This window comes from Bos indicus x Bos taurus, chromosome 11 (assembly GCF_003369695.1).
Source record: "Bos indicus x Bos taurus breed Angus x Brahman F1 hybrid chromosome 11, Bos_hybrid_MaternalHap_v2.0, whole genome shotgun sequence".
In the NCBI taxonomy this organism is placed as follows: domain Eukaryota; kingdom Metazoa; phylum Chordata; class Mammalia; order Artiodactyla; family Bovidae; genus Bos; species Bos indicus x Bos taurus.
In genome coordinates, this window is record NC_040086.1 from 93,206,140 (window position 1) to 93,220,202 (window position 14,063).

The 14,063-nt window shown below is 42.1% G+C and overlaps 1 protein-coding gene across 1 annotated transcript; it reads right to left on the reverse strand.

Moving 5' to 3' along the window:
- Positions 1-7,900: 7,900 nt before the first annotated feature.
- Positions 7,901-11,318, reverse strand: ZBTB6 (zinc finger and BTB domain containing 6). Its single transcript, XM_027556205.1, has 2 exons — positions 11,257-11,318; positions 7,901-9,981 (listed from the first exon to the last, which is right to left on the reverse strand). The coding sequence occupies exon 2, from the start codon at positions 9,970-9,972 to the stop codon at positions 8,698-8,700; it is 1,275 nt and encodes a 424-aa protein (XP_027412006.1). The 5' UTR covers positions 9,973-9,981; positions 11,257-11,318; the 3' UTR covers positions 7,901-8,697.
- Positions 11,319-14,063: the final 2,745 nt, after the last annotated feature.

Sequence of the window (14,063 nt, forward strand, 5' to 3'; positions counted from 1 at the left end):
CTCGCGAGAAGATACTCCCCACCTCACGCGAGATCACACATGACCGGGAGTTGGGGAGGTGGAAGAGAAGTGTAGCAACCCCCGCCACCTGGACTGCGCATCCGCTTTCCTCTTGTCGACTGAACCACCCCTATCACGTGACCAGGGAACCCTGGAGGACTGTGGGAGGTGTTGTTAGCAGACCTGGCAAGCCAAAGGGGTTGATGGGAAACTCCCTGCACATTAATATGCACCTCGAGCCAGCCTCGAGACTCTGGTTTGAGCCAGAGTCTGACTCACCTTGTGGAAGGTGTAGTATATGGATTGAGCATAATCTGATGCATCTATATTATATTGTACTGACTCTCCATAATAAAATGCTGACCGAATCCCCCAGGCGCTGCACCGAAGTGTTAAGCAAGCTCCCTATTTAAAAAATAAAAACAAGCATTCGTTTGCCTGGCATAACACTTATTTCTTTTTTTAAACAGAAAATTCTGAATCCTTCGGAGAAGGCAATGAGACCCCACTCCAGTACTCTTGCCTAGAAAATCCCATGGACTGAGGAGCCTGGTGGGCTGCAGTCCATGGGGTCGCTAAGAGTCGGACATGACTGAAGCGACTTAGCAGCAGTAGCAGTTAGAAGCTGGCAGAAGTCAAAATTCAATCAGATTCTGGCATTACTATCTCAAATATTTGTTGAAGGATTTGTTCATGGTAAACTGTAAGGGAGAATTATTGTTTTTATAGATGAAGAACCAGGCTAGGAATAGAGATCAGGGAAATAACATTAACAGACCTGTGGCTTTAGTACCATGTGGCAGGTCCTGAGTTAGGTAATAAATATTTTAATCTTACTATTTTGTTTCATGTGCTCATCAAAATATTCCTAAAAGATACAATGTACTCTTACTGTTGAGAAACTGAAAAACAGATTAAGAAAATGGCTGTGAATTTTAATTAAACTCAAGTCACTTTACAATGTGAAACCAGACGTCCAACAAAAATGTTTATGGAAGTGAATCCCCACAAATTAGAAGACATATGGAAAAGAAGTTTATAAACTATAATGAGTTTAAATATATATGATTATTATTGTCCAGATGACCAAAAAAATCAGATCATATCAGATCAGTCGCTCAGTCCTACTCTTTGCGACCCCATGAATCCCAGCACACCAGGCCTCCCTGTCCATCACCAACTCCCAAAGTTCACTCAGACTCACGTCCATCGAGTCAGTGATACCATCCAGCCATCTTATTCTCTGTCGTCCCCTTCTCCTCCTGCCCCCAATGCCTCCCAGCATCAGACTCTTTTCCAATGAGTCAACTCTTCCCATGAGGTGGCCAAAGTACTGGAGTTTCAGCTTTAGCATCATTCCTTCCAAAGAAATCCCAGGGCTTATTTCCTTCAGAATGGACTGGTTGGATCTCCTTGCAGTCCAAGGGACTCTCAAGACTCTTCTCCAACACAACAGTTCAAAAGCATTAATTCTTCGGCGCTCAGCCCTCTTCACAGTCCAACTCTCGCATCCATACATGACCACTGGAAAAACCATAGCCTTGACTAGATGAACCTTTGTTGGCAAAGTAATGTCTCTGCTTTTCAATATGCTATCTAGGTTGGTCATAACTTTCCTTCCAAGGAGTAAGCGTCTTTTAATTTCATGGCTGCAGTCACCATCTGCAGTGATTTTGGAGCCCCCCAAAATAAAGTATGACACTGTTTCCACTGTTTCCCCATCTATTTCCCATGAAGTGATGGGACCGGATGCCATGATCTTCATTTTCTGAATGTTGAGCTTTAAGCCAACTTTTTCACTCTCCACTTTCACTTTCATCAAGAGGCTTTTGAGTTCTTCTTCACTTTCTGCCATAAGGGTGGTGTCATCTGCATATCTGAGGTTATTGATATTTCTCCCGGCAATCTTGATTCCAGCTTGTGTTTCTTCCAGTCCAGCGTTACTCATGATGTACTCTGCATAGAAGTTAAATAAACAGGGTGACAATATACAGCCTTGATGTACTCCTTTTCCTATTTGGAACAAGTCTGTTGTTCCATGTCCAGTTCTAACTGTTGCTTCCTGACCTGCATACAAATTTCTCAAGAGGCAGATCAGGTGGTCTGGTATTCCCATCTCTTTCAGAATTTTCCACAGTTTATTGTGATCCACACAAAGGCTTTGGCATAGTCAATAAAGCAGAAATAGATGTTTTTCTGGGACTCTCTTGCTTTTTCCATGATCCAGCAGATGTTGGCAATTTGATCTCTGGTTCTTCTGCCTTTTCTAAAACCAGCTTGAACATCAGGAAGTTCACGGTTCACTTACTGCTGAAGCGTGGCTTGGAGAATTTTGAGCATTACTTTACTAGCGTGCGAGATGAGTGCAATTGTGTGGTAGTTTGAGCATTCTTTGGCATTGCCCTTCTTTGGGATTGGAATGAAAACTGACCTTTTCCAGTCCTGTGGCCACTGCTGAGTTTTCCAAATTTGCTGGCATATTGAGTGCAGCACTTTCACAGCATCATCTTTCAGGATTTGGAATAGCTCAACTGGAATTCCATCACCTCCACTAGCTTTGTTCGTAGTGATGCTTTCCAAGGCCCACTTGACTTTACATTCCAGGATGTCTGGCTCTAGGTCAGTGATCACACCATCGTGATTATCTGGGTCGTGAAGATCTTTTTTATACAGTTCTTCTGTGTATTCTTGCCATCTCTTCTTAATATCTTCTGCTTCTATTAGGTCCATACCATTTCTGTCCTTTATCGAGCCCATCTTTGCATGAAATGTTCCTTTGGTATCTCTGATTTTCTTGACGAGATCTCTAGTCTTTCCCATTCTGTTGTTTTCCTCTATTTCTTTGCATTGATCACTGAAGAAGGCTTTCTTATCTCTTCTTGCTATTCTTTGTAACTCTGCATTCAGATGTTTATATCTTTCCTTTTCTTTTTTTGGCCACAACAAAGATTTTCTTACATGCATTTTTATCCCTTTCATTCTCTTCTCTTTATGAAATATATGCCAAACCAAGAGAAAGGTTCCCAACGATGATTCACTTGGCTCACTGTTTTCCATTCAACCAGATATATATGTATATATATATATATATATATATATATTTTTTTTTTTTTAATGCCACTGGTCAGTGGTATGTGATAATGTGGTGAGATTTTTCACAGGTGACCTGATCACAATCAAAATTTCAATTTCAATTCTCCTTCCCTAGCACCACCTACACCTGCTCTATTTTCTCCATTTTTAAACTCTGACATACTATATTGGTTTTAATTATTTGTTTAGTGTCTGTCTACCTCTGAAACTCCAATACTTTGGCCACCTGATGCGAAGAGCTGACTCATTGCAAAAGACCCTGATGCTGGGAACGATTGAGGGCAGGAAGAGAAGGGGACGATAGAGGATGAGATGGTTGGATGGCATCACCAAATCAATGGACATGGGTTTGGGTAGACTCCGGGAGTTGGTGATGGACAGGGAGACCTGGCATGCTGTGGTTCATGGGGTCGCAAAGAGGTGGACACGACTGAGCGACTGAACTGAACCTCCAGTACAATATAAGTTTCATGAGAGTAGGGATTTTGTCTGTATACCTAACTTCTAATACAGGTATACGTTGTAAAGACTAAGTATTTGTTGAATGACTAAATGAATACCCATGAAAAACAGTTTCCTTCTTTAAAATTCACAGATGAGACAAAAGACAAAGCTCCCCATTCCCATTTCCAGTTTATTATTTCTTCTGTAAACATATAGAATAGTTACATCCAGGGGAAAAGGGCACGGATTTTCTTTTACACCAAACTAACAATTGTCTCTCCAAGATCTTTTATACATAAATCCAGTAAATGAAGAAGCGGAACCAAAACATACTGCATACTTTTCCCATCATACCAGAAACCACAAAGAACTAAAAGTGAACGTTTTCAATGAATAAATTCAACATTTTACTTTGCCATACATTACTTTGCATTTTAAAAAACGATTTCATTTTCCTGAAATTGTTTAGATACATCATGCAAACATATACTCCCCCAGGAATGACCTGAGATCACTCTGTGCTAGTGAACAGGAATAAATAATAATAAATAACAACCAGCACTTTCACAAAACAGCCCTGCCCCACAAGCAAGTCTCAAAGAGCTTACAAAAAATTTCACAAGAATTTTACAAGGCACACATAAAGGAAAAACATAGTACAACCATAATTTTTTTCAATCATCAAAGATAGATACCAACTCCCAAAAAAGAAAAAGTTTATTTCTATTCTTTTACTCTCCCTCCCATCTCCATCCCTCCCCCACAAAACTTCATTCTAGGAAGCAAAAATAAGAGTACTTTAATCATAAAGTATTTCTGAAAGGAAAATGTCCTTATGCCTAAAAATGTCCAATCATAGGTCAAATGGGAAAGAAAACTGAACGTTGTGCTATCAAATTCTCGAGTGGAAGAAAAAGTTTAATTCAGAAAAATTCTGCCTCCAATGGAGTACTCAAGGAGCAACATTCATAAAGACACAAAACTATCCTCCCTGGCTTTTCCCTCTTCTCTGTCCTTAGAAATTCAGGAAGATTTACATATAAAATCAAAGAATTATAGACCTTGAAATGATCTTACTTTGTCAAAATTGAAGTTGTCATTTTACATATAAACTTATGAAAAGCTCAAGGAGAGGTGACCTACCCAATGTCACTAACTAGTGACCTGGGTGTTATGAAGTTGTTTTTCTTACCCAGTATGAGAGCTGGATTATTTAAAATCTCTCCCAGAGTTAAAAATCTATAAAGAATTTATTTTTCACAAAGCATCACAAAAAGGGTATTTAACACTTATACAATCAACATGTGATTCATCACAAAATACATTAAATGGTACAAAGTATATTACATTTTAAAATGTGAAAGGGCTTCCACAGAAACTAAAGTGAGTGAAGTCGCTCAGTCGTATCCGACTCTTTGCGACCCCATAGACTATAGCCTACCAGGCTCCTCCGTCCATGGGATCTTCCAGGCAAGAGTACTGGAGTGGGGTGCCATTGCCTTCTCCAGAGGATCTTCCCGACCCAGGGATCGAACCCGGGTCTCCCGCGTTGTAGGCAGACGCTTTACCATCTGAGCCACCAGGGAAGCCCTACAGAAACTAAACGTAACAGAAATTCTAAATAAAGCTGAGGTGAGTGGAGGAGGAACAGAACATCTTGAAATAAGATATATCCAGTCAGGCTTCTTTACTAAAAGTAGTTCCTGTGTTTTAGAAGATATGATTTGCCCTGCAGTATGTTTAAATCTTGTTATAACAACAAAACATTTTGTATTACATGCAGACAGGGATATTAGAAAGCCATGGCTCGTTAACACCACCTTAATATTACTCTCGGTAAAATAACCACACATCCTGGTTTTGCTTTTGGTACATTTCTGAAAATATGAAATGAAACTCTTAAGCAGGGCTTCTAATGTAAATTTGTGCTGCATGGTACCCTGCTATACTTCAGGCTGATGTGGAACCCTCCAGGGACCTCAAATCCCAGCACCTGGTCCTCCGCCTCAAGTAAATCAGATGTTGCCATTACTGCTATGATTTATTCCAGGCCTGAGTGCCTTATTCTCCTCTTCTTATATAGTGGAAAGTTTCTTGGCTGGTGGGACCTGTTTCCTCACCAGGAATTGAACCTAGGCCATGACAGTGAGAGCCCAGAATCCTAACCACTCACTAGGCCACCAGAGAACTCCTGGGCGAGCCTGATCTGAAGGGAAGTGTCGGAAACCTCACTTGTTGGTCTCTGTGAGGGAGTTTGCTGTGCTGAATCCCTCTTGTGACTGTGGGCAGCAGAGGACTGTCTATTCCACATGGTGAGGTCATCCATGTGTGGTTATGGCACAGGAAGGGGTATGCTGATTCTAAGCAATAAACAACATCTTTCAAACTTTCAAGATAAATTTCCAAAGACTCACGTGGCCTACAGAAAAGGAAAGAACTGGAGTCTGGAATGGCTTTTTCTCAGGAACGGTTGACCTTTGAGGACATGGCCATTGAATTCCCTCAGGAGCGGGAATGCCTGGACTCTGCTTACAGGGCCTTGTACAGGGGTGTGATGGCAGAGACCTGCAGGAACCTGATCTCTGTGGAGATCTATTGATGGTTCTCCTGAGGACGACCCCGCTATATTTACGGAGCTCTAGGAAATGACAGACAAGTAGTCAAAAGGGAAGAGCCAGATGAGGGAGCGCCTGGCAATCCTCTCAACTCACGTGACAGAGCTGGAAGAAGATCTGTACACAGCCAGAGAAGACCTCATCAAATCTAAGGAAGTGAGCACAAAACTGCAACGAGGTGTTTGTGAAATTGAGGCTGAAAACCACCAGTTGCAGGAACTCCTGGAAGTGGCAGAGCAGAAGCTGCAGCAGACCCTGCAGATAGCAGAGATGCTCCCCAAGGGGGAGGCAGAGTTGGTCAGAGGGTGACCGTGCTCTCCAAGGCAAGGCAGAGAGAAAAAATGAATGAGGAACATAATAAATGTTTGTCAGAACTGTTGACAAGCTTTTTTCAGAATCTAAAAAAAGGCTTCAGCTTTATCTCAAAGACAGAATGGCGGCTCTGGCATAGAAGTCTCCTAGGAGAAGTGGAAAAAAGCAGTTAGAAGAAAGGCAGCATGATAGGGATCAGCTAAGACTAAACCTGGAAACCTTGAGAGCTGAACAGGACCAGATGAGGCTGAGGGCTTTCCCTTCATGACCTGACTTGTGCAGGGTCCTAGATGCCAGGTTCCTCATGGCAGACAAGCCTGCAGTGTGGAGATGCCCCCAGAAAAGCCGGCTGCCAGGGCTACACGAAGAGCCTTCCATGAGCCTTCCTCATGAAGCTTACAGTTTCATGAGGTACAGGATGACAGGAAGGCCATAAAGTGTGGAATCTTGGCTCCCTCCTCCCCATGGTCTCTTTAGCTGAACCAGCTGCACAAAGGGGCTCTGCTGGTCACAAGGACATCAAGGACATGTGTAACTCAAAAGGCTTGCAGGATGGCCCTGAGCAACCCCAGCAATAGTTAACAGCAGCCACGACTTGCTGCCCAAAGCCCCCAAGAAGAAGGCGTCAAGTCCTACTATCGGCCTCTAGTCCGGCAAGGAAGAAAAAGGCTAACCTGGACATCTTGGCAAGAAGGTCTATAAATATACATACTATAACTGAGGATTCTGCATGCCACAACCAACACTCCACATGCCACAACTAGAAGGTCCCATGTGCCTCAAATAAGACCAGGTGCAGCCTAAATAAATTAAGAAGAAAAAAAAGAACACTAATAGCTTCAGTTCAGTTCAGTTGCTCAGTCATGTCCGACTCTTTGCGACCCCATGAACCGCAGCACACCAGGCCTCCCTGTCCATCACCAACTCCTGGAGTTTGCCCAAACTCATGTCCATTGAGTCAGTAATGGCAGCCAACCATCTCATCTCTGTTGTCCCCTTCTCCTCCTGCCCTCAATCTTTCCCAGCAACAGGGTCTTTTCCAATGAGTCAGCTCTTCGCATCAGGTGGCCAAAGTATTGGAGTTACCCATATTTAAACCGTTCATCTAGTGATATTAAGAAAACTAATATATACTGCCAATTCAAGATAAAAAAATATGGAATGAACTACTGATCCAGCAACATGGATGAATATCAAAGGCATTAAAGTGAGTGAAAACAGCATCTCAAAAGGGAACTATAAGATTCCATCCATGGTATTTCAGAAAAGGCAAAATTATAAAAATGGAGAACTGGCACTCGGGTTTAGTGCTAGGAGGAGGAGTGACTACAAAGGTGAAGCATACACAAGTGTTGGAGGGTGATGGAATGTTCTGCGTCCTGAGTGCAGTGGTGGCTGCATAACTCTGTACATATAGAAACATTCATAGAACTGTATACCAAAAACAAGTCAATTTTACTGTATGTTAACTAACAAAATAAATTTCAAAAAGAAAACATAACAAATACCTTAGAGCTTCATGCCATTGATATAATTTTACTGGCCACTAAATTATTAAATGTCACCATATTAAATAAAATCAAGAAACCTGGGCCTAATTAATCATTCTAAAATATATATACTAACAACTCATAGATACACTATTGTAAGGAATATTACCTTTATGTATAAGGAAATTCTGCTACTTCCAAGTGAATTTGAATGGTGTTCCTTTACAGTTTAAAACAACAGGTATCATGGTGTTTAGTTTAGAATTTCCAATACAGTTCATTATAAAAAATTAACTAGTCCTACCTGTTGTTAAAATGACTAATGAATAATAGTATGCTTTAAATTTTTTTTCCTCTTCTCAGTATCCTAATTTATTAAAATTATGGTATGGTTGGATTGTACACCTATATCCATCATCTAGGGATCTGAAATCAGAATCTGGAAATACTGCTGGATCCTCTGTCAATAGAATCAAGAATATTTAAGAGGAACACTATTTCTTGAGATAAACCACTGAGACTCATATATAATGCATGAGACAAGATGGCATCCTATCAGCTTTATCATGTCTCCCACACTTTGGAACTGGTAGTACAAGTTCAGAAAGAATAACATGTGTAGGTAGACCAAAAATAAGATCTAAAGATGGGGGTGGAAATGCAATATTACAAATGCTGCATTTCTATAGAAAGACTTGCCCAACAGAATGATATACAGCTTACATAACAAGGTGTGATTCTAGTTACAGTAGGTTTTGCCTTTCCAGATCATGCCTGGGTAGTTTTTCACCACTGCTTCTGCCATGGAGAGAGGTTAAATGCTTTTTGAGGGCAGATTTGTGCTTGAAATCCATGTCACAACAGTGGCATTTGTATGGCCGATCCCCACTGTGTATATTCAAGTGGTCCTGAAGTGTGCTTTTTGCAGTAAATGTCTTCAAGCACACAGTGCACTGAAAGGGCCGTATGCCCATGTGCCCTCGAATGTGCCTGTTCAGATTTTTCTTTTGTGTAAATGTTTTCCCACACTGTAAGCACAAGAACAGTTTATGCATCTTAAGGTGGCGCAGATAGTTCTCAACATGAAGAAACCCTCGAGGGCACCGGGGGCACTGGTGCCTCAGGGAAAAAGCATCCTCTAGATTCTGAATCTCATTCACTGGACCATGACTTCCTTCAGTGTTCTCACAAAATAAGCCTTGATCTTGATTCCCAGGAACTTCTGCCACTCTGCTCTCAACTGTAGAATTGATCAGTGAATGCTGTGTTTCTGAGAAATACATGCTTGCTTTTGAAGAGGTACAAGGCTGTGAAAACTTTCCATTTTCTACACCCCCAGTACTGATAGATTCCACATGGAGGATACGAATTTCATTGTCTTTAAAACTCATGTCTACTGAAGACAGCTCTGGCGATCTCATTTCCTCTCTCTCTGTGGTCAAGCTCTCTACTGTAGACTGTAAAACGTTGCTTTCCTCTTCTTTAACATGGAAATCTATGTTTACAGGACTATCTTCTGAAATTTCAATGATCTCACAGTCTTTATCTGAATTTTCATCTTCATTCTTAACATCTCGATCAGAGGATTGACAGAGGTCAACATGCTGATTGTTATTTTTCATAGAAAGATCAATTTCCAAATACTTTGACAAAGCTTCTGTGCACTTTTCCACAATGTGAACCATCTGAAGGTAACTGGCAGCAGTCAAATATTTCAAAAGCTCTTTCCTTTTAACTTCAAGTGCTCCAGTGTAGCAAGAGAGCAACAATTTTCTGCCAACTTCTGCACTCTGCAAGATGGTGATTCTGACATGTTTTGACTGAGTGAGTAAAAACTGATCTCTCATAAAGGTGGAGCAAGCAGCTAAAATCACCTTGTGCCCCTGGAACTCAGTGTCATTAATATAAATTGACACATCACAAAATAAATTCTGCTGCCTCAAGAGATTCATTTTCTGCAAGACTACATCTCCTTGTTGTTCAAACTGGAAGTGCAGAACATCAGACTCAGCAGCCATGGTCACAATCTAAGCAAAATAAAACATAAACACGGATGTAAGGATCGGAATTGTTTTACTACATTGTGATAGCAAAAATAAATCATCCCCAAATCCTAAACCTAAATTAGGTAGAAGATAACTCAAATTCTAATCTGTGTGCTAAGACTGAACCCCTAGGGTAACCACCTCAAAATCCAAAAAAAATAAAATGCATTTCTCTATGAGCTTGTGGCAGGTAACCACCTCAAAATCCAAAAAAAAAAAAAAAGCATTTCTCTATGATCTTGTGGCACATTTAAAAAAAATTTTTTGTTACAGCATTTTTTTTGTTCATTGTTCTACTTTTATTTGTACATTAAACATTTTTCATGGCAGACTAGTTATGTTACATACAGCATTTATTACATTGAATTGTCCTCAACAGTTTTTACGTTTTTCTCTTTGACTAAACTCTATGTGCCTTGTGGACAAGGACATTGTTAGGGGCCACTACTAAGTGGACTTAACAGTTTCCCAAATTAGAATCCTTAATATAATCACCAAACTTCCTAACTCCTCATCACCTGGACCTCCAGGTAAGCAGGTCCTTCCTTCTGCATACCTGGACCACTGCAGCCTCCTTGATGCCAGTCTCCTACATTACAAACTACCCTCCTAAAACCCATCAGAATAACATCTTTTAGAACTTTAAAAATTTTTCTATTTTTCTTTTCTGCTTTAAATCTTCCACGATTCTCCTCCATCTCCAGGACAGTCTAACCTTCTTAGCGAATACAAGATCCTTCATTATTTGGCCTTCACCAACGTTATGGTTGTACCTTTCCTCAATCTCTTACATTGAAGCTGCTTTGATATTTAGATTTTCACCACTGCTCAGACAAGAAGACCCAATTACATCTTTGTACTAAAGTTATATTCGCGATTCCAGCTAGTGATCTGGCATAAGGCTCAAATCAAATAAGATTTCTCCTCCAGTCTCCCGACAGAGTCAGTACTTTCTAGAACATCATGAAAAGGAGCCTAGTTCATTTGAGGTCCTTCAGCGAGCATGGTGGCCGGAACAGAGCAGGGGCAGCTGCGGGAGTATCTGTTGAACTGAATTCGGATCACACCGGCCTGGATGATCCTCTAGTTCGTGACATAGGTCTTCCCGAGCCAAGCCCGCCAGGGCCAAGGTCCTGACGGCCAAGTGCCTGCAGCAACATTTCAGCCACTCCCCGGCCGCGCCTCACTGCTGCCCTCCTGCTCCCCTGCTTCCGCCTCAGGCTTCCCCACCCGCGAGACTCCAGGGCACTCACTCACCGACTCAGAAACCAGAGTCAAGCTTTCCGCGGTAGCGGCGGCTCCGGCCGGAAGGTGGGGGGGCGGGGGGGGGGGGTCAGCCTGGGGAGGAAACACATCCGGGGTCAACCAGCTTCGTTCCTCACTGGGGCCCTCTGGGCGTCCCGGAAGGACATTCTGAGACAGTCTTCCTTCCTCACTGCCCCCGCGACTGGGATGACAGACCCTGGAATTCCCTCGAATCCCATCTCTCCTGTCCCACTTTCGGCACTCGATCCGGTTTGCTCCGTGAGTTCTCAACATCCGAATGGCAAACGGGTTGTGAAGTTGTAGTATAGCGCATCTGTCGGAGTACCCGGCGCAGGGATCCCGGGAGACCCTCCTGGATTATTAGGGACCGGATCCTATGCTTACCCGCCATATAAAAGGTGGCGGAGAGGGGGGTTGGGAAAAGAGGAGGGTGCTATTGGAATCAGTATTGGAGATTACTTAATTAATGCCCCGTCAGGATATGGATCCCACCTCACCTGTCAACCTATGGCTTCCTCCCTACAGCCCTACCCTTCTCAGTTCCTTGGGAAACGCAGGCATCTATCTAAACCTTTAACCTGGCTCTTTCCTCCAACATAGGCTGTTTCCTTCTACTGTAATAGAACGTGGTTCAGCAGAGGTTGCTGCGGGCCATTACCCGCCCCCCTGCCTCCCCGTTACCAGGGAACGGTTACCAGACCACTAATGGTTGTTCAGCTATTGGTCTGTGCACGGCAATCCTACCCCCTAGAACCCCCAACCTGGGGGTGGGGTGGGAACCCTGAGGGGCATTTGGGTTGGGTGCCTGGCTGCCTTAGGGATGAGAACTGGACAGGGTCTAGGGACCTGGCCCTAAGGGAGCAGACAACTGAAATCTGCCTCTCTAGCCAGGACTTGGTCCTCAGATTGTGAAAGCTGTGCCTTGGGACCTTGCCCTTTCTTGTCAGAACAGAGAATATTTACCTGGTGGAGATTTACAGAAACATCGATACCTGACCATGACCGGACCTCCAGAACAAATACACCAGGAAGTTTGCAACAACTAACGTTGTGCCTCTCTCACCTTTCCTACCAAATAGCTTTGCTGAAAGCTTTTGGGGAGTTTCTCTGATGGGTCAGCTGGTAAAGAATCCGCCTGTAATATGGGAGACCTGAATTCAATCCCTGGGTTGGAAAGATCCCCTGGAGAACAGAATGGCAACCCACCCCAGTATTCTGGTGTGGAGAATTCCATGGACAGAGGAGCCTGGTGGGCTACAGCCCATGGGGTCACAAAAAGTTGGGACACGACTGAGCGACTTTTACTTTTAGGGAGTTGGGGGTTTTAAGGCAAGAGTCACCCACCTCCTTGCATGGCCCTGCAATAAACTTTTCTCTGTTCCAAACTCCCAACATTTTGGTATTGTTTGGCTTTTCTGTGCATCTGGTGCATGGAGTAACACTACCACTCATCCTTCAAAATCCCATTCATCGTTCATAAATCACATCATCCCTAAAGCCATCTTGAATTGCCATGAATTACTTTGCTCCCACTTGGGGAACCAGTAAACCCTTTGGCTGCCTTAATGACTGTAATTATCATACCTGAATTGAAATCTATGTCCCACCTAGGCAGCGGTATTTAGGACAGTGACTTACTGATCTTTGCATTCCCGGAAGTCTAGCACTTAGTAGGAATCAAGTATTTGCTAAATGAAGGAAACGTCACAACCGATTCTTAAAAGCAGTTGCTCCATCCCCTCAATCAACGGTAGAGGAAGAAGTAACTGACCCTGATAACAATTTTTTGTTAGCCCAGATTTGCTTCTGAAGCCAAGCTCAGCATGTTTGATTAACATGTCTTCAAGAATAAGAGTGAGAAAACATTCCTGTATTCAAATTCAAGCAACTGGAATGGGAAGCAGGAGGAAAAGAGAGAAAATAAACCACTGACACCAGAGCTTTAAATTGTCACACTTTTATTAAGGAAACTTCCCCATAATAAGTGAAGAGGTAGTTCACAGTATGTCTAACATACAACAGATTTAGAACAGCTATTCACCAGCTGAAATAAAATGTTCTGGGTTGTTTGTTTAGGACATTATTTTAGAAGTAGTGATGGTGATCACCCTCCATTTATAGATCTTCTAATAAACTAAAACAAATTAAAACCACATCTGATTTACCTCAGAGCCACTTCAGTTTGGAGTTTGCCTTTAAAATTAAATAATAAATAAATAACTGTGACACGGTGATTTTTTAAAAAACCAAACTAAGGAAAACAGAACCCTCTCATTTTTAGTTATCCTGGGGATCCATAAAATACAAATGCTGAATGTCTACAGTTTTAAAAAATCTTCCTCCACTACAAGAATACAACTAGTTTTGAAAGTCATCTTCCTCTGTAAAACATATTCAATATCAGTAAATTGATCACTTTGCATATAATCTAAGAAACATGTATAAACAAAAAGTCAAGTACCACCAAAATTAAGAAAATGTCTCACAGAAACAGAACACCTCTCCAGCCAAGAAATGGGGGAGACTGTAAACCACTTCAGTGGTTTGCAATTGAAAAAGGTGAGAACTACAAGTTTTACTCAAACAAAACCATCAAGAGGCTGATTTTAAGTGATCAAAGAAAGCAAGGCAGTTTTCTTTATTCTTCCTAGGATAAAACCAAATTGATACCTTATCTCACTAAGACTACATGAGACTGTAAGCTCTGTGAGGGCAGAGACCATAACAATCTTATCTTCAAATTCTCAGTATCTAGCATAGTGCCTAACAATAATATGTGTTCAATAAATGTCTCCTGA